The 21,766-nt window shown below is 45.5% G+C and overlaps 1 protein-coding gene across 1 annotated transcript in view; it reads left to right on the forward strand.

The window, feature by feature from the left end:
- LOC144827873 (uncharacterized) overlaps positions 1-21,766 on the forward strand; it is a 448,943-nt gene that overhangs the window by 265,343 nt on the left and 161,834 nt on the right. The window contains exon 7 of the mRNA XM_078686037.1: positions 16,896-16,997. Coding sequence (XP_078542163.1) covers positions 16,896-16,997 — 102 coding nt within the window. The remainder of the gene's footprint in view (positions 1-16,895; positions 16,998-21,766) is intronic.

A 21,766-nucleotide genomic window follows, 5' to 3' on the forward strand; every position in this document is an offset into this window, starting at 1 on the left:
GTGATATCAGGATTGGACCAATCCCCTAGCCATGTCTCTGTTAACATCAGACAAAGGGGTTTTTCCGTAACAAGGAGATCAAAGATCTCCTGAGCATGTCTGCGCAAAGATCTGGTATTTAAAAGCAGGCAGAGATGCTTCACATTGCCCACTCCCCTATTCAGTTGAGTAACCGGGACATTACCTGGTGTCCAAACACAGCCCGGGCAATGCCTCTTACCCCTAAAACGACCTGGAAAAACAGTATTACAAGCGCAAGAAACCTTTTGCAAGGAGCGCAGCTCCAGCGATGAATAGTATACCATCCTAACGGCACCACTCATAATCCTACAAAGTCGACCCCACCCGCCGCTCCGACGCCTCCGGGACGCTGACGGGCGCAGACGGGCATGACTCTGGCAAGACTCAGGCAAACCGAGGGCGCACCCGCTGCGCGATCCCGCTGCGCGAAGAGGACTGGTTTAAATAGGGCCTCCAGGTGAGATGAGAACCGCCCCACCAGGATGCTCAAGATGGCGCTGCAAATGCGTCACTGCCCCTCCCAAAATGGCGCCCAAAGAACAAACGAGGCAGAGCCCCAATAACCCTCAGAACCGGGCCCGCTAAAGCAGCGGTGGACAATCCAATTATGTGGAGGTAAGGGGACAGCTCCCCGCTAAAAACAGGGGGAATATAAACAAAAAAACAGAAATGAAAAACGGGCAATTAAAAACAAACGAGCTACCCACGCAGCGCTAAGAACAGTACTGAGCTGCCAAACAGGGCGATTGACTCCTGACAAGACAGAGCAGCGAAAAAAAACGCCTTAAATAGGGCCTCCAGGTGAGGTGAGAACCGCCCCACCAGGACGCTCAAGATGGCGCTGCAAATGCGTCTCTGCCCCTCCCAAAATGGCGCCCAAAGAACAAACGATTCAGAAAAGGGGGTGGTGATGAACAGAGTGTCTGAATTAAGCAGACCACTCTTACCCAGTCCAAAGATCAGGGCTTGATCCATCACCGTTATTTCGCTCACTGCCCCATCCCAGCTCAGAACCTGGCTATATGCAAATTAGTCTGTCCCTGACCCAGTGCATCATGGGAACAGGGCAGACCAAACTACCAAGCCAATTCTTCACCAGAAAGGAGACAAGCTACCGGGGACCGGTTTCTGGCATTTCAGCCTCGTCGGCCCGGCTTGCTTGAATCCTGATGGAGCAGTGAGCAAGGGACTCATGTCTGAGTATACCCTGCCACACCTATAGTGGCCAAAAACGATTCAGAAAAGGGGGTGGTGATGAACAGAGTGTCTGAATTAAGCAGACCACTCTTACCCAGTCCAAAGATCAGGGCTTGATCCATCACCGTTATTTAGCTCACTGCCCCATCCCAGCTCAGAACCTGGCTATATGCAAATTAGTCTGTCCCTGGCCCAGTGCATCATGGGAACAGGGCAGACCAAACTAACAAGCCAATTCTTCACCAGAAAGGAGACAAGCTACCGGGGACCGGTTTCTGGCATTTCAGCCTCGTCGGCCCGGCTTGCTTGAATCCTGATGGAGCAGTGAGCAAGGGACTCATGTCTGAGTATACCCTGCCACACCAATAGTGGCCAAAAACGATTCAGAAAATGGGGTGGTGATGAACAGAGTGTCTGAATTAAGCAGACCACTCTTACCCAGTCCAAAGATCAGGGCTTGATCCATAACCGTTATTTAGCTCACTGCCCCATCCCAGCTCAGAACCTGGCTATATGCAAATTAGTCTGTCCCTGGCCCAGTGCATCATGGGAACAGGGCAGACCAAACTACCAAGCCAATTCTTCACCAGAAAGGAGACAAGCTACCGGGGACCGGTTTCTGGCATTTCAGCCTCGTCGGCCCGGCTTGCTTGAATCCTGATGGAGCAGTGAGCAAGGGACTCATGTCTGAGTATACCCTGCCACACCTATAGTGGCCAAAAACGATTCAGAAAAGGGGGTGGTGATGAACAGAGTGTCTGAATTAAGCAGACCACTCTTACCCAGTCCAAAGATCAGGGCTTGATCCATCACCGTTATTTAGCTCACTGCCCCATCCCAGCTCAGAACCTGGCTATATGCAAATTAGTCTGTCCCTGGCCCAGTGCATCATGGGAACAGGGCAGACCAAACTACCAAGCCAATTCTTCACCAGAAAGGAGACAAGCTACCGGGGACCGGTTTCTGGCATTTCAGCCTCGTCGGCCCGGCTTGCTTGAATCCTGATGGAGCAGTGAGCAAGGGACTCATGTCTGAGTATACCCTGCCACACCTATAGTGGCCAAAAACGATTCAGAAAAGGGGGTGGTGATGAACAGAGTGTCTGAATGAAGCAGACCACTCTTAGCCAGTCCAAAGATCAGGGCTTGATCCATCACCGTTATTTAGCTCACTGCCCCATCCCAGCTCAGAACCTGGCTATATGCAAATTAGTCTGTCCCTGGCCCAGTGCATCATGGGAACAGGGCAGACCAAACTACCAAGCCAATTCTTCACCAGAAAGGAGACAAGCTACCGGGGACCGGTTTCTGGCATTTCAGCCTCGTCGGCCCGGCTTGCTTGAATCCTGATGGAGCAGTGAGCAAGGGACTCATGTCTGAGTATACCCTGCCACACCTATAGTGGCCAAAAACGATTCAGAAAAGGGGGTGGTGATGAACAGAGTGTCTGAATTAAGCAGACCACTCTTACCCAGTCCAAAGATCAGGGCTTGATCCATCACCGTTATTTAGCTCACTGCCCCATCCCAGCTCAGAACCTGGCTATATGCAAATTAGTCTGTCCCTGGCCCAGTGCATCATGGGAACAGGGCAGACCAAACTACCAAGCCAATTCTTCACCAGGAAGGAGACAAGCTACCGGGGACCGGTTTCTGGCATTTCAGCCTCGTCGGCCCGGCTTGCTTGAATCCTGATGGAGCAGTGAGCAAGGGACTCATGTCTGAGTATACCCTGCCACACCTATAGTGGCCAAAAACGATTCAGAAAAGGGGGTGGTGATGAACAGAGTGTCTGAATTAAGCAGACCACTCTTACCCAGTCCAAAGATCAGGGCTTGATCCATCACTGTTATTTAGCTCACTGCCCCATCCCAGCTCAGAACCTGGCTATATGCAAATTAGTCTGTCCCTGGCCCAGTGCATCATGGGAACAGGGCAGACCAAACTACCAAGCCAATTCTTCACCAGAAAGGAGACAAGCTACCGGGGACCGGTTTCTGGCATTTCAGCCTCGTCGGCCCGGCTTGCTTGAATCCTGATGGAGCAGTGAGCAAGGGACTCATGTCTGAGTATACCCTGCCACACCTATAGTGGCCAAAAACGATTCAGAAAAGGGGGTGGTGATGAACAGAGTGTCTGAATTAAGCAGACCACTCTTACCCAGTCCAAAGATCAGGGCTTGATCCATCACTGTTATTTAGCTCACTGTCCCATCCCAGCTCAGAACCTGGCTATATGCAAATTAGTCTGTCCCTGGCCCAGTGCATCATGGGAACAGGGCAGACCAAACTACCAAGCCAATTCTTCACCAGAAAGGAGACAAGCTACCGGGGACCGGTTTCTGGCATTTCAGCCTCGTCGGCCCGGCTTGCTTGAATCCTGATGGAGCAGTGAGCAAGGGACTCATGTCGGAGTATAACCTGCCACACCTATAGTGGCCAAAAACGATTCAGAAAAGGGGGTGGTGATGAACAGAGTGTCTGAATTAAGCAGACCACTCTTACCCAGTCCAAAGATCAGGGCTTGATCCATCACCGTTATTTAGCTCACTGCCCCATCCCAGCTCAGAACCTGGCTATATGCAAATTAGTCTGTCCCTGGCCCAGTGCATCATGGGAACAGGGCAGACCAAACTACCAAGCCAATTCTTCACCAGAAAGGAGACAAGCTACCGGGGACCGGTTTCTGGTATTTCAGCCTCGTCGGCCCGGCTTGCTTGAATCCTGATGGAGCAGTGAGCAAGGGACTCATGTCTGAGTATACCCTCCCACACCTATAGTGGCCAAAAACGATTCAGAAAAGGGGGTGGTGATGAACAGAGTGTCTGAATTAAGCAGACCACTCTTACCCAGTCCAAAGATCAGGGCTTGATCCATCACCGTTATTTAGCTCACTGCCCCATCCCAGCTCAGAACCTGGCTATATGCAAATTAGTCTGTCCCTGGCCCAGTGCATCATGGGAACAGGGCAGACCAAACTACCAAGCCAATTCTTCACCAGATCTCTTGACTGGGTGAGAGTACTCTGCTTAATTCAGAGACTCTGTCCATCACCACCCCTTGTTGTAAATAATTTTGTCCACCCTAAGCGTGGAAGGGTATACTCAGATGTGAGTCCCTTGCTCATTGCACCATCAGGATTCAAGCAAGCCGGGCCGAAGACGGCTGGAATGCCAGAAACCGGTCCCCGGAAGCTTGTTTCCTTCCCAGTGTAAGAATTGGCTTTTGTAGTCTGGTCTGCCCTGTTCCCATGATGCACTGGGCCAGGGACAGACTAATTTGCATACAGCCAGGTTCTGAAACTGGGATGGTGCAATGAGCTAAAAAACGGTGTTGGATCTAGCCCTGATCTCTTGACTGGGTGAGAGTACTCTGCTTAATTCAGAGACTCTGTCCATCAACACCCCTTGTTGTAAACAAAGAACAAATGAGGCAGAGCCCCAATAACCCTCAGAACCGGGCCCGCTAAAACAGCGGTGGACAATCCAATTATGTGGAGGTAAGGGGACAGCTCCCCGCTAAGAACAGGGGAATATAAACAAAAAACCAGAAATGAAAAATGGGCAATTAAAAACAAACGCGCTACCCACACAGCGCTAAGAACAGTACTGAGCTGCCAAACAGGGCGATTGACTCCTGACAAGACAGAGCAGCGAAAAAAAACGCCTTAAATAGGGCCTCCAGGTGAGGTGAGAACCGCCCCACCAGGACGCTCAAGATGGCGCTGCAAATGCGTCACTGCCCCTCTGTAACGACTGGGTTTTTTAGAATCGGTGGCACATCTATAATGCCTCCCTCAGCCGTCACGTAATTACACCCTTCTCAGGCCACTATTTACAAGATACTTAGAAGACTCACCTGAGAAGGCGATTATGAGCTATTTACAAGCCTATACAATTAGGAATACAACTAACATCTAGGGGATCCCTTATCTTATATTTACATACTGTCTTTACTCACCTGATTTAAAGTCGCCAGACTATTTACTTACCTGATTTAAAGTCGCCAGACGGTTTACTTACCTGATTTAAAGTCGCCAGACTATTTGCTTACCTGATTTTACGTCGCCAGACGGTTCCCTAACTCTTGGGGGATTTCGTCTGTCTACACTTCCTGACGGCACACCTTATGTCTCCCGGCAGGGTATTCTATCAGGGCCGGCGGCACACCCAAGGTGCGCCGACATTATCTCTTTTATTTTATACATAAACATAGTCATAGAAATATATACACTATTACAAGTAGTTAGCATTTACAACCTAAAAAGGGAGGAAAGGTTTATTATTAGATGTATGTTTTCTACACTAACTCAGAACGCCTCACCTTATACGTGCGTCTTTCCATCTCAACAGCGGAGCTGATCCCTCTCTCCCTCTCGGGTCTTCACTCGCTCGGGACTCTGCTCTCCCACTATGGCTCACGGATACACGTCTGCACCGCTACACCTCGTCTACGCTGCCTCGGTTCTTGAAACTCGAGCCCTCTTCTGGATTGCGTCTCGGTTTCTACCACTCCTGCATGTTGATCTCACAGGATTCTTGATCTCTTCCTCCTCTAGGTTACAAGCTAGTTATTAATCACCAGCTCTTAGGACAACTTCATCTGTCTGCTCCGCACGTAGCTCTCTCCCTGTCTGCTACTTGCTCTTCGATAATATATCTCTCCCTTTCTCTATGGAAATTTCCAGTCGTAGGCCGACTCCCACCGAATTCCTGTACCAGCCTCCGGGGTCTCATGCCGTCCGCAGTGGCCACATGCGTATTGCGTCTACCACCAGTGAACAAAATGCATTCCTTCGATAAGGGCCGGTCTTGACCGGTTTCTAGCTAGCGAATAACACCTCTTCTCTAAACATTCCCTTTGCTCTCCAAGCGCCTCGCACAGACGAGGCAGCTATCTAAAATGGATGAGACAGCCATCCAAGATGGCTGCTCTATGGTTTTGGGCCTACAGGCCTAACTAACGACTAAAAGGCATTAAACCCTGTTAAAAGCGCTCAATTAAGCCTTATTACTGAATAGAAAGGTTGCTTAGACTGAGATGATAGTATATTATGGTCGTTTTTAGTCTAAGAAAGACTAGAAATTATCCGGGCGGTACATTCCACTCCCGACTACATGTACTATCATTGAAAGATCAATTGAATAAACAAAGGAAACTATTTAGGCAGCATGTATATCATTTGAAGAGTAATATGAAACAATACTAAAGGATCTATTCATAACATTTGGGCGAAACATCTGGAAAAAGGATGGTATACATTGGATACAGCAACAAATAGCAATTAAAATACAAATTGCTAAAAGGATGCCACCTAGAATTTGTCGTAAGGAATGAAAATCTGGTAACCAGCTGAACAGCCAATCAAGCCACCCACTATCTCCGTGTTTTCGAACTTCTTCGGTCAATTCATGTAATTTGTTGAGATGGGATCTGATAGATTGGGAATGGTCTGACAAATTAAAACAACACATACCCTCAAAATCGGAGCACCCATGATCATGTTTGAGTAATAAATAATCAATGGCGGCTCTATTCTGTAAGATGGCACGGCATTCCCCCTGGTTGTCTAATAACAAATCAGTTAAAATTGTAGAGGTACTATTAATGGATTTCACCATCCAGCACGCTATCTTGCTGATGGTTTTTGCATTGTGCACAGATAAAGCAGGAACACCTACAATAGAAATTGCTAAACTAAGGTATTCAGATTTAGAATATAGGCGGATTGAGGAATCACAGTCACTGGACAGCATGACATCGCGTGTCACACGGGACGAAATTGTTCCATCAGGGGAAAATAGTAACAGACTCAATCTTGTCAGGGCACAGGGGCCACCTGTTATATTAGCGGGAATATAGGACCAAGATCTGTTTCCACAGGAAAAGAGCCATCCAGTTGGTAATGATACATGATAATAATGACTTGCAGCTACTATTATACGCTTACACTTCATACTGTTCTCAAAGGAGGCACAGGACTGTTCCGTCCTAGTGCGGCACAAGATTGTCTCATGAGTATTAAATGATGTTACACGTTCCAATCTCAATTGGGCACATTTGCCTATAAATCTAGGGTCACATGTTAAAATATAACATGTTTCTCCGTCAGTAATATTAAATGTTAAAATTTGAAAAGTACGTGGAGGTTCTGGATCAGTTAGGACCGTACACAAAGCACAATAAGTGTATGGTGTAAAATCAAGATAAATGAAATCTGGATGAGTTTTAGTAACATTGAAGAATTGAAGAAGGGAGGCAGTAGAGATAGGGACTGCGACAAGACATGTAGCAAGGAGGTCATGACCGACCTCATGGAAGTCAAATAAAAATGGGAAGAGTTGATGATGGATTGGGCCAGGCTGACCCAAAAGTTTGTAGTAAGATCCCACGCAGCACTGGGTCGACGTTCTCTATCCATGTAGTTAGTCCGGTCCCGGACACTTTCTTGACTCTTGTCGCAGCAGACCCACGGCAGTCCAACGACGACACATCCGGCAGCAGCAATCCATGTAATGATCTGTAATCCAAAGAACACGTATCATTTATTCTCGTAAATAACATTTGTCAGCCGGGACTACATCCCAGCCTTCTTGCCCTGGCCTCATCAATAGTATGGTGTTATCTGATCCTGTTGCAATAATTTCAGCCTGTTCAGGGGGTTTGTTTGGTGATTGCACCCATACTCTAGCTCCAGGGTTGTCAGTGGAACCAAAGCCACCTGCACCACGTATTGTTAACAGAGTCGGGGCTGCACCTTTCTGAATCTCACCACTGAATACAGGCATAATGACCAATTGGGCAATTCTATCATTTTTATCAATTGTAATTTCAGAATCGCCACTGTTCAACAGGATAACTTTAATTTCTCCTTGGTAATCACTGTCAATTACACCGCCAAGCACCTGGATACCTTTTAAAGCTAAACCAGATCTTGGGGCAATCAAACCGAAATATTCTGAAGGTATTTTAACACCTATTCCTGTTTCGATTATGGTGACTTTGTTAATCCGTAAAATAGTTCCTTTTAAAGAATGCAGGTCTAAGCCTGCAGATCCAGGGGTAGCTCGACATGGAGCCAAGGATCCGGGGGAAATTTCCCAATAGGATACTGTATTGGTCGCTGTGTTAGGTTTAACCTCAATTGCTGGAGGGAATAAACGCATTAAAGGAGAGTTAGCATACAAATACGGTCGATTATTCAAAATTAGCAATGCATCCGATAAATGATCTCTCCAATTCTTTAAGGTACCATCTGACAATTTACGTAATTGGTCTTTCAGTAGTCCGTTCATCCGCTCAATCAGACCGGATGCTTGTGGGCAATAGGGTATATGAAACACCCACTCGATATTGTTTTCTGCACAGTAATTTTGCACTAGTCTTCCTTTGAAATGGGATGCGTTGTCAGATTGCACCTGAAGTGGAGTACCATAGTACAATGTAATCAAATCTAAAGTTTTCATGGTATTAACTTGCGTTGCATTTTTACAAGGAAAAGTGATTAAATAACCACTGAAAGTGTCAACGATAGTGCAGGCATACTGACAATTCTTACTCATGGGTAAGGGACCAATATAATCTATCTGCCATATCTGGGCAGGGGATTTTCCTCGATGCAGTTGACCTTTCACTATTCGGGGCACCTCTCTATGTAGGGAATGTTGGCATTTAGGACAGTGGAGTATAGCTGTTTTAATTAAATCAAAGGGAATATAAATGCCTCTCTCAGCAGCCCACCTGCTAGTAATTTTCTCGCCATAATGTCCTGCTTTTTCGTGAGCCCATTTCGCCAAGCCTGCCAGATCAGAATCTCGTTGGTCCACCACTGCCTTAAGGATTTTAGAGTGTTCATCTGCAATATTATTAAATACTTTATCAAAAGAGTCAATAGATGTATGAGCATCAACATGAAAAACTGTCACATCACTTTGAGGAAGGAACTCCCAAATTTCACGCCACAACTCTTTGCCCCAAATCTCCTTGCCTTTAATCGTAAAATTATGGGATTTCCATGTGGGTAACCACATCACTAGTCCATTCGCAGTGGACCATGAATCGGTAAAGATATAGCATTTTCCAGGTAATTCTTGTTTCAAAACTTGATATACACTTGATATATACTTGATATAATTCTGCAAACTGGCTACTTTGCCCTTCACCAGTAGTACTTAGTAACTTTTGTGTCATGGGGTTATAGGAGACAGCTTTCCAGTGTCTCTTCTCTCCTATTTACCTAGCTGAACCATCCGTAAACCAAACGTGTTTTCTATCCTCTGCGGACAGATCATCGAATGGCTTGCCCCATTTAACAGGTGATTCCTGTACTACAGGTACAGAGCACTCATTCTCTCTATCTGTCAGTGGCGCCTGCGCCACTTTCTCATGCGACATTGCCTCTCCTTTCGGACCCACACGAGCCCGATCTTGTATGTACTACTTCCACTTCACTATACTCATTTCCTGAGCATGTCCAATTCTATGGGTTTTTGGGGAACTTAAAACCCATTGCATAATAGGAATCTCCGGTCTCAAAATTACATCATGTCCCAATGTCAATTGTTCAGTGTCTACTAAAGCCCAGTAACATGCAAGCAACTGTTTCTCAAAAGGTGTGTAACGCTCACCCGCGTCTGGTAGCTTTTTGGTCCAGAAACCTAGAGGTACTTTAGTATTGCCTTGCTTCTGCTACAGACTCCAATTTGCATACATGTCTTGTACAGATACATTCAAATCCACATCACCATCACGTACTGGCCACAAATTCAGAGCATGCTGATTCGCTTCTTTCTCTGAATCAAATGCATCTTGCTGTGCTTTGTTCCATTCAAACACATTCTTTTTACGGGTAACTTTGTACAAAGGGGCCAAAATCTGACTCAAATGCGGAATATGTTGTCGCCAAAAGCCAAATAAACCAATGAATTTTTGGGCTTCTTTCCTATTTTTAGGAACCGCGAATTCTGCAATTTTCTGTTTTACTTGAGGAATTACTTCTCTGTTTCCCTCATGCCAATGAATACCTAAAAATTTCACATGTTGCGCTGGACCCTGCAATTTATCAGGATTAATCTCCCAGCCTTTGCTTTGTAAGTGTGCAATAATTAGTTCAAATTGTGTTCGCACCTGATCTTGTGTCTCACCTTGAATTAGTATATCATCAATATAATGACACACTTGAATTTTGGGGTCAACAGTCACCTCATCTAAATGCTCTGCTATTATTCGATGACATATCGTCGGACTATGCAAGTAGCCCTGAGGAAGGCGTCTGAACGTCATTTGACGGCCATTCCACGAAAAACGGAATTGTTCCTTACATTCGGGTGCAATTGGGATTGAAAAGAAAGCATTAGCAATATCAATGGTTGCATACCATGTTCCTGAATGTTTCTGAAATCTCTCAATCAGCGTAATAACATCAGGGACTGCAACCGTCAAAGGAGGTGTATGTTTATTCAATTCTCGATAATCAACTGTCATGCGCCAAGAATTATCACTCTTACGGACCGGCCAAACAGGATTGTTCCAAGCCGAAGTGACAGGAATTATTACTCCTGCGTCCATTAAATCTTGAATGGTAGCACTGATCTCATCGTGCCCACCGGGAATGCGGTACTGTTTCATCGAAACCACTTTCGTGGCTTGAGGAATCTTAATCGGAGGCATTATTAAACGCCCCACTCTCACAATTTTAGTTGATATGTAAGAAGTATGTCCGAACTTATAACATCCATCATCCAAATGTAATGTCATACCTTTTAAAATATCAATGCCAATTATATATTCATCAAGAGGTACCACCAATACATGATACTCTTTTCGGGGATTTCTTCCAATTTTTAACTCAAGTTTAGTTTGTACAGCGGGGGTCTCTTTACCACCTAGTCCAGTAATCGTGTAACCCTGTCCTTTAAATTTTTTAGGATTTCCAGAAATTAGAGTGGCCTCCGCTCCAGTATCCACTAATGCTCGGGCCCTCTGTATATTTCGATGTCTCCAATATATTTCAATATCTACATAAGGCCTATGGTCTTTACGAGACCAATTTCGCACTGGAGCTTGACCTACTTCCTAGTCTCGTTTACCATGTTCTCGCGCCCAAGACAAATCAGGGTAAAGACTCTCATATCGTTTAGGTAATGCCGCATCTCGTTCATATCCTTTATCCTCAAGAAAAGGATTTTTGTCATTCATAAAATATTGTGATCCTCTCTCATTAATTAGATCGTGTGTTTTTATCTCTCTTCCGCACTTCTGGAGATTGCTCTCTCCCTCTTTCTCTCTCTCTCTCTCGTACAGAGTCTCTTTCTCTCCGAGTGTGAGACGATTCATCTCGCATCCTATCCCACTCTCCTTCTCTCCCTCTCTCTCTCTCTTTCTCTCTCTCTCTCTCACACGAGATGTACCAGTATCATTCCCACTGTCATCAGAACGGTCATTGCCCAGGTCCTGTTTACGAACCCTCCGAGCACCTTCCTTTCTATCCAAGCCGCGCTCACGAAACATGGCCCATAACACATTATTGGGCTGATCTTGTATGTCTTTCTCACGGGCACCATCCTTAAGCAGTGCCATGTACATATCACGTCTAGTGAATTTAAAATCGTTGGCGCGGTTTTCCGGGCGAGACTGTCTTTCAGGTTTAATCCATTCACCCAACTCTCCAAGTTCACGCACAGCTTCAATCACGTCAGACAAAGGACTACCAGTCTGATTAATCAGTAAAGTCATCATTACTTGTTTGTAAGCAGGAGGAGACGTACGTGTTATTCTGTTCCTCACAGAGGCATTAAGCACACCATCCATCAAACGATCAGCCGTACCCAAAAAGATAGCGGTCTTCATGCATTCCTCTTTCAATCGCTGAGAAGCATCTCGCAAAGTGTACCATTGTTTATCAATCAGAGGCCAATCAGATTCAGTAGGGTATTTACGATTACAGCCGTCAACTGCCAACTGTAAAAGATTAGTCTGATTATTGTTATTAAAATGGCGAAAAGTCTCCTGAATAGTAGAATCAGAACTCAACGTACAAAACTTCATCGCATCACCCTGATCTAACGAGATACCTGAAGCACCTGTGTCAAAAAGACAGACCATCCAAGTCAATAAGGATTCACCCGACTTCTGTCAGAAACGATCCAAAATGTCATTTAATTCTTGTTGAGTGTAATCTTCCAAGCTGTCAAGCGGAATACCATGGGGAGCATTAGGATTGCCCTGTAATTTACGTCGATAAATCGGATGAGCAGACACATCAGTAGGACCCCTAGAAAGGTCCAGACATCTAGTAGTAGAATGCGTACGCACAGCAGTGACATCATTAGAAGACAAAGAATCATATGAATTCCAAATATCACCATCCCACTCATCGGGATTCCAATCAAGTCCTGCCTTCGCGACCACCATACGCACTTTTTTGGAGTTAACTCTTCCACGTCTGTTTCTATATTTGTATTTCGCAATACGGACAGCAGCCCTTTCAGCTACAGCCTGATAAGTGTCAAGTTTGTCAGCGAGCAATTTATTTTGACATCGCAAAAGAGTAATATCATTTTGAACTTGAACAAATTGTTCTTCCAAAGTCTTATTCTCAGTAAGCAATCGAGCACAGTTCTCATGTACAATTCTGTATGCATGCAACAAAATCCAACCTCTCCGACTTACAAGAGGAAGCTCAGAATTCAGTACAATCGGGACTTTTTGCAAGCACGCAACCACCTGAGCCGGATCGGCACGCTCTAAGCACGAAGTCCAGCTCTCACTCAAATCTGTGGAATTAGCCCACTCACGCGCAAGCGCTTCGTAAGCAGTAGCCTCCCAACCAGGAATATCAGCAGGCAATTGAAAAGTCGGTTTCACTTTCTTCGAAAACATTTTACAATCAAAACAAATCAAAAAATCGATCAAAAAACTGTACAATCAGTCAAATATATACAAAATTAAACAAGGCGAGAACCCACGGAATCTCTCATAAAATCACAAAGGCATTCCCGCACCAATAGATCGAAAACGGTTCGTGACGCCAAGTGTAACGACTGGGTTTTTTAGAATCGGTGGCACATCTATAATGGCTCCCTCAGCCGTCACGTAATTACACCCTTCTCAGGCCACTATTTACAAGATACTTAGAAGACTCACCTGAGAAGGCGATTATGAGCTATTTACAAGCCTATACAATTAGGAATACAACTAACATCTAGGGGATCCATTATCTTATATTTACATACTGTCTTTACTTACCTGATTTAAAGTCGCCAGACTATTTACTTACCTGATTTAAAGTCGCCAGACTGTTTACTTACCTGATTTAAAGTCGCCAGACTATTTACTTACCTGATTTAAAGTCGCCAGACTGTTTACTTACCTGATTTAAAGTCGCCAGACTATTTTCTTACCTGATTTTACGTCGCCAGGCGGTTCCCTGACTCTTGGGGGATTTCTTCTGTCTACACTTCCTGACGGTACACCTTATGTCTCCCGGCAGGGTATTCTATCAGGGCCGGCGGCACACCCAAGGTGCGCCGACGATATTAACTAGTCTCAATTTAGAAGTGTTATGACATTAGAATATTTGAGAGTTCCTTCCAGCCAAAGGCTACACTGTCTCCCATTGCTCAGTTACCTGCTAGAAGGGTCCAATCACCTGCTAACCTGCCAGTATCTGGTTGAAAAGAAAGGTTAGTCCTGTCATGGAAACAACACTCAAATATATGTATTGGACATTATCTCTTTTATTTTATACATAAACATAGTCATAGAAATCTAGACACTATTACAAGTAGTTAGCATTTACAACCTAAAAAGGGAGGAAAGGTTTATTATTAGATGTATGTTTTCTACACTAACTCAGAACGCCTCACCTTATACGTGCGTCTTTCCATCTCAACAGCGGAGCTGATCCCTCTCTCCCTCTCGGGTCTTCACTCGCTCGGGACTCTGCTCTCCCACTATGGCTCACGGATACACGTCTGCACCGCTACACCTCGTCTACGCTGCCTCGGTTCTTGAAACTCGAACCCTCTTCTGGATTGCGTCTCGGTTTCTACCACTCCTGCATGTTGATCTCACAGGATTCTTCATCTCTTCCTCCTATTGGTTACAAGCTAGTTATTAATCACCAGCTCTTAGGACAACTTCATCTGTCTGCTCCGCACGTAGCTCTCTCCCTGTCTGCTACTTGCTCTTCGATAATATATCTCTCCCTTTCTCTATGGAAATTTCCAGTCGTAGGCCGACTCCCACCGAATTCCTGTACCAGCCTCCGGGGTCTCACGCCGTCCGCAGTGGCCACCTGCGTATTGCATCTACCACCAGTGAACAAAATACATTCCTTTGATAAGGGCCGGTCTTGACCGGTTTCTAGCTAGCGAATAACAGCTCTTCTCTAAACATGCCCTTTGCTCTCCAAGCGCCTCGCACAGACGAGGCAGCTATCTAAAATGGATGAGACAGCCATCCAAGATGGCTGCTCTATGGTTTTGGGCCTACAGGCCTAACTAATGACTAAAAGGCATTAAACCCTGTTAAAAGCGCTCAATTAAGCCCTATTACTGAAGAGAAAGGTTGCTTAGACTGAGATGATAGTATATTATGGTCATTTTTAGTCTAAGAAAGACTAGAAATTATCCGGGCGGTACGCCCTCCCAAAATGGCGCCCAAAGAACAAACGAGGCAGAGCCCCAATAACCCTCAGAACCGGGCCCGCTAAAGCAGCGGTGGACAATCCAATTATGTGGAGGTAAGTGGACAGCTCCCCGCTAAAAACAGGGGGAATATAAACAAAAAAACAGAAATGAAAAACGGGCAATTAAAAACAAACGCGCTACCCACGCAGCGCTAAGAACAGTACTGAGCTGCCAAACAGGGCGATTGACTCCTGACAAAGTAATCAGGCTGCATGAGGCACAGTGTTGGCGTGTTTCGCATCAGCACCATAAAGGTGCCAAAATAATCAGACTGCACCGAGGCGCAGTGATGGTGTGTTCAGCAGCAGTGGTAAAGGTACCATAGTATTCAGGCTGCACCGAGGCGCAGTGTTGGTGTGTTTAGCAGCAGTGGTAAAGGTGCCATAGTAATCAGGCTGCACTGAGGTGCAGTGTTAGTGTGTTTAGCAGCAGTGTTAAAGGTGCCATAGTAATCAGGCTGCAAGGAGGCACAATGTTGGTGAGTTTAGCAGCAGTGATAAAGGTGTCATTGTAATCAGGCTGCACTGAGGTGCAGTGCTGGTGTGCTTAGCAGTAGTGGTAAAGGTGCCATAGTAATCAGGCTGCACCGAAGTACAGTGTTGGTGTGTTTAGCAGCAGTGGTAAAGGTGCCACAGTAATCAGGCTGCACCGAGGCACAGTGTTGGTGTGTTTGGCAGTAGCGCTAAAGGTGACATAGTAATCAGGCGGCACTGAGGCACAGTGTTGGTGTGTTTAGCAGCAGTGCCATAAAGTTGCCCTAGTAATCAGGCTGCACCGAGGCGCAGTGTTGGTGTGTTTAGCAGCAGTAAAGGTGCCAAGCTTAATCAGCCTGCACAGTTGCACCATGTTGGTGTGTTTGGCAGCAGCTGTAAAGGTGATATAGTAATCAGGCAGCACGAGGCACAGTGTTGCTGTGCTTAGCAGCTGAGCAAGAAAGGTCCCACAGTAATCAGTCTCCACGGAGGCACAGTGTTGGTGTGTTTAGCAGCAGTGGTAAAGGTGCCATAGTAATTAGGCTGCACCGAGGAACAGTGTTGGTGTGTTTAACAGCACTGTTGTAAAGGTGCCATCGTAAACACTCTGCGCATTGGCACAGTGTTGGTGTGTTTAGCAGCAGTGCTGTAAAGGTGCCATAGTAATCAGGCTTCACCGAGGCACAGTGTTGGTGTTTTTAGCAACAGTGGTAAAGGTGCCATAGTAATCAGGCACAGTGTTGGTGTGTTTATTAGCAGTGCCGTAAGGTGCCACTGTAATCACTCTACACATTGGCACAGTGTTGGTGGGCTTGTCAGCGTTGTCATTAAGGTGCCGTAGTAATCAGGCAGCACTGAGGCACAGTATTGTTGTGTTTAGCAGCAGTAAAGGTCCCATAGTAATCACACAGTACTGAGGCACAGTGTTGGTGTGTTTAGCAGCAGTGGTAAAGGTGCCATAGTAATCAGGCGGTACCGAAGCACAGTGTTGGTGTGTTTAGCAGCATTGGGAAAGGTGCCATAGTAATCACTCTGCACATTGGCACAGTGTTGGTGCATTTAGCAGCAGTTTAAAGGTGCCATAATAATCAGGCAGCACTGAGGCACAGTGTTGGTGTGTTTAGCATCAGTGCTGTGAAGGTGCCATAGTAATCACTCTGCACAGTGGCACAGTGTTGGGTGTTTAGCAGCAGTTGTATAGGTGCCATAGTAATCAGGCAGCACTGAGGCACAGTGCTGGTGTGTTTAGCAACAATGGTAAAGGTGTCATAGTAATCAGGCAGTACCGGGGCACAGTGTTGGTGTGTTTAGGAGCAGTGCCGTAAAGGTGCCGTAGTAATCAGGCAGCACTGAGGCACAGTGTTGGTGTGTTTAGCATCAGTGCTGTGAAAGTGCCATAGTAATCACTCTGCACAGTGGCACAGTGTTGGTGTGCTTGTCAGCATTGTCATTAATGTGCCATAATATTCACAGACTACCTTCATAGCTTCTGATGTGTTATTTTGTGTTGTTCCAGGTGTGCCACAGTGTGACCCTGTGTGTGCTGATAACGAGCTGTGCACTAACAGTGCAGGGTATGCCGAGTGCAAGTGTCAAAGAAGCAAATACCTAAATGCAAGTAAGTATATACGGTTCATATGTATTGATGCATACACAGACTCTGGCGCATTCATATAGTGAGAACTGCATTATAGTACCAACCTCCACAGTCACATGTGATGCATAAACACAATTGAATAAGGCAGCACAACAGTTTCACTCGACACAGACCTAAAATACAATCCACACATGCATTTCCATAACCTGAGCAGAAAGCAGCATTTTTTTACATAGATATAGCTGACCCAGAGATGGACAGAGTGCAGATGGAGAAACAAAACAAGAAGCACAGATGACATTAACCAGATATGGTTGTGGTGCAGCACATAACTTGTGCCACCCCATCAGCACCAGGATTCCCTTATTAATGAGAGTGCATCTTACAAATATAACATTGCTCTGTGTATGACATCACACATGGCATTGTTGATGACATCACACGTGACATCACTGATGTCATCCCTTATTACATATAGCAAATTTCAGTGCTTTGTTTGGTTTGAGTGAGAATCATAACTGAGTTCTAACCATGTGTTTTATTTTATTTAAAGGTCATGTTTTTTATGACACTCAATTTTCAACCTCTTCTGCTCATGGCCAAAGACTGGGCACAGCTGAGGCTGGTCATAGGGCTGGGCCTCTGACCAGGCCCTACGTCCATTCCGCAAGGACTGGGCAATTCCTACGGCATAGGGTTAGCCATAGAGCTTGGCCTCCAGTCTGGCACTGCGCCCAATCTGTAGCTGGTGTCCCACCCCAGTGAGTGTGCATATAATTGAGGAAGCGAGTGAGACGAATTGCACAAAGGGAGATGACCTCCAGCCAAAGCTGTGCTCAGCGAGGGTTCACGGCAGCGCCTGATCTCCAACCAAGCCCTACATGTTGCAGATACAGATGGCAAACTCCAAACGTGCATGACTGGTTCACAGCAGGCACTACGCCCCCTGCAGCCCACGGCCAATGCACCTTCGGCGGCCACCATCACTGTGTACAGCCTTTGATTGCTCACCATAGGAAGTGAGCTCTGCACCTGGCTTCCACCAAGCCCAGGGCCTTGGCTTCCACAGGCTTTCTTCAGGCGGCCAACAATTGCTCCACACAGCTTTTGGCCATGTGCAGCTAGGGTCGGCCAAGATAACTGGGTTCCAGCCAGGTGCTGACGCAACCCACTGTGGACAGCCACCACTGTTGCGCATAGGGTTTGGATCCCCCAACTTTACATTTAGCCAGGCTGTTTTAAAAAAAATGTTTTTAGTTTTGTTCCTACTTTTGTGGAGCTGCAGATCTAGGGTAAGTTTCATGCCTGGCCCTGGCAAACCAAGTCCAAGCATCGCCAGCCTGTGCATATCCTGTTGGAGAATCCTGGTTCGGATTCCATCTCAGTGATTACTCTGTTGTAGGCTGGAAGAACACATATGGGAGACAGCTTACTGTGGTACGCAATACCTAAAAGGGATCCAGCCTCAAACCAAGCTCTGGCCACTGCTTGTAGGCATTTTAATCTGACCTTCTTGAAGTATTTGGGACCCTCAAATGTATAACAAAAGCCTTCCTTAGGTAATCCACAAAGCATTACTCCGTACATTCCTCCCACTAGGGTTTCGTCAGGGCTGGATAGTAACAGTCTGTTGTTTTTCAGCTGGAAGGCCCAGCAATATAACTGGAAGTCTGGGAGCCCTGTCCCCCCTGCTTCTACCTTTCTCCTCAACTTCTTTTAAGAAAGACGCACACCCTTATTGGCCCAGATAAAGGATGTAATTTCCCCCTGTAATGCCTGTAATGCTAAAATGCTTTTTTAAATTACATTTTAAGGGGATATTATCAAACAGGAATGTGATTTTAGGTAAAATTAATATTCTTACCAGATTGACCCACCTGTGGATAGACAATGGGAGACTCTGCTATCTTTTTAACAATTTCCCCACTTCTTGGCTGGTTTTCTCAAAATTTGATGCAACAAGTTTCTCTATATCCCTGATTATATTTATCCCTAGGTATCTTATTTCCGAAGCGCTCTTTATTTCCCCTTCAGTTTGATTCCAGATCATTAATTCCATTTTTTCTTCATTCATTTTATACCCTGAAAAGGTGCCAAACAATCTTGCCTCTGCCACAAGTTGTGAGGTAAACAGTATTGAATTGTCCGCATACAATGCATTCTTCCTAGAGAATGTGTCCAACTTGAAGTTCTATATTCCCTCATTCAGTCTTAAACTTTGGGCAAATGGCTCAATATAAAGATCAAAAGCAATAGGTGAAAGAGGACACCCTTGTCTTGTTCCCCTTTCAATCCTCACTAGGGATGAGCAGTTGGATTTCTATAGATCCTCTCAAGTGTGTCAATCAGTAGTTTACCCATACCAAAATGCTCTAATACTGCAAAAAGGTAGTTCCAGTTGTCCCGGTCGAAAGCTTTACCAGCATCTACAGTTATCACCGCACGGAAGACACCCTTCGTATAGCTAGATATTTGGTACCAATCAAAGCATGGTTCAACTCTCTCAAATTCCTCCCAGGGATAAACTCCTTTTGGTCTTCATGTATTAAGTGTCCAGCTACATTGTTGATACGGGCTGCCAAAATACTAGTAAAGATTTTATAGTCCCTATTGAATAAGGAAATAGGATAAAATGATTGACATTTTAGTGAGTTCTTACAGGGCTTCGGAAGAAAGGTAATTACTGCCTCATTCCATGACTCCGGTATTGGCTTACCCTCTATTAAAATTGAGTTTAAAAGTTTAATTCAGATTGGGATCATCTCGTCTGCAATGGTGGAGTAGAGTTTTGCAGGAAGGTATCGGATCGGATGCCTTGCCTTTTGTTATTTTCTTTACTGCTGCCAATATCTCCCCACCAGTTAGTTCCTGACCCAGGTACCCTTGCTGTTCCTGAGACAGTTTTGGAAGATTTTTATCTTTAAGCCAGGCATCTATACTCACTCTATTTGTTACAATGTCATCTGAGTATAGTTCCTGAAAGAACCCCTTAAAGACCTCTCTTGCTGCTCTTTTCTGTGATATGTCCAGCATTATCCACTTTGATCTTCCTGATATAGTTTTGATTCCTCTCTAACCTTGCCTTCGATGTCAACAGTTTTCCACAACACTCTCCCTGCACTATATCTCTGGCTCTGTCAGACTTTCTCTTCTATCTCAACTTTAAATTCCAGTCACAGATAAATGAGCGCATATTATACTTATAGTCACAGTCGAAAATTGCTGACTGTGACTCTGTTACACTTCAGAGCCGGATTAAGGCTGGGAAGCGTTGAGAGTTGTACAGAGCGCTAGAGGTGATGGGGTACGCACACACTTTATATAGACATTAGTCAAAGTTTGCTTCCTGAAAACATTGAACTGTTCATCAGTCGTCTTGCGTCTAGGGCTTGAAGGCTCCACAAGCACTGTTTAGATTAACACACACTCATTAAGACATGTAGGTCCTCATCAGATTAGTTGCCACAAATGATCCCTTGGTTTCTCCCCATTCATCTTCTAGGTTTGTCGTGCAGGCCTCAGCCAGACCCGCTAGTGCAAGGGGTTCACCCTTCTGCGCACAAAGTCCTCAGACCCAAAAGGAAAAAGTTGGCACGGAAACTGGAAATACAAAACATAGAGTTTATTACACCTCATGAGGTGGTGCTAAAGTTCAGACAGTACCCTTCGGCACTGCGAGAAGTAGCACAAAGGGCTACTGGACACATGGTTTATTTATACCCACACAGGGGCTCAAAAGAAGGCGGTACAAAGCATAAGAGCACATTTTATGTCCATACAAGGTAACATCGAGAAGCACAATCGATCAGTGGGAGGAGCTAACAGTCTTGGGGTCTCGGCTAACACATTCCAATCTAAGGCTAACAAATAACAGATGTGGACCCTAACGGTCAGCACAAAAGACAGAGATGCTATTAATAGCCTGTTGCCGGGCAGATTCAAAGGCCATGAGCAGGAAGGTAGGACAACGCACATGGTCGACACGAGGTAGCGTGTGGCAAACAAAATGGCTGCCGTGAATTTAAAATGGATGCCATCAAATGCTAAGATAACGGCAAAACCAAGATGTCTTTTGCTAACGCTCAACTTAATCGCTGTCAAATTACAACAGGTTCAAACAAACCCTTACCGGTACTGGCATGTTGGGGTGTCTTCAGCTCGATCCCATCCTCTGTCACCAGTGTTAAAACATTAAATGAAGGACCAGGAGGACAATGTGCTTGAAGAGAAGTTTATTGGTAACACCTCAGCCACAGCTCAGGCGCAGCTCATCAATGAGGAGAACACTCACTGGAAGGTTGGAATGTCATTTTGGAACGTTCTATTGCTCGAAGGAAGAGGGGGGACATAGGCAAAGGAGGAACCACTATGGAGGATACCACACTGGGTCATGCTTACATTTTCTAAAGAGCGGGTTACCCAGGCAACGCAGCTGTACTCCTTGAAGCCTCCACGTTGACCGTCATAGTTTCCAACTCCTGTGGCAGGAATCAATTAGCTGGTGGGAGAATGGTATGGTTGAAGGATGATGAATAACTGGAATGTAGCAGTTCATCGCAATGGAGAGGACACTTTATAAGTTTTACTGTCATGACTATCATTTCGTTCAGCTTTTCTAAAGGAGTTGTGGAAGAGACGTACTTCTTACCTCATATATTGATCTTCTAAATCTCATGCACTGACCTAAATTGTGAAGGCTTGCGCATGAAACTAATGCCTAAATTGCACTTCTCAAGGCAGGCGAATGGCTGACTGGAAGAGTCCACAAGTCCCTTTCTGTGTCCCTGTGC

The sequence above is a fragment of the Lissotriton helveticus genome, chromosome 4_1 (assembly GCF_964261635.1).
Source record: "Lissotriton helveticus chromosome 4_1, aLisHel1.1, whole genome shotgun sequence".
NCBI classification, from domain to species: domain Eukaryota; kingdom Metazoa; phylum Chordata; class Amphibia; order Caudata; family Salamandridae; genus Lissotriton; species Lissotriton helveticus.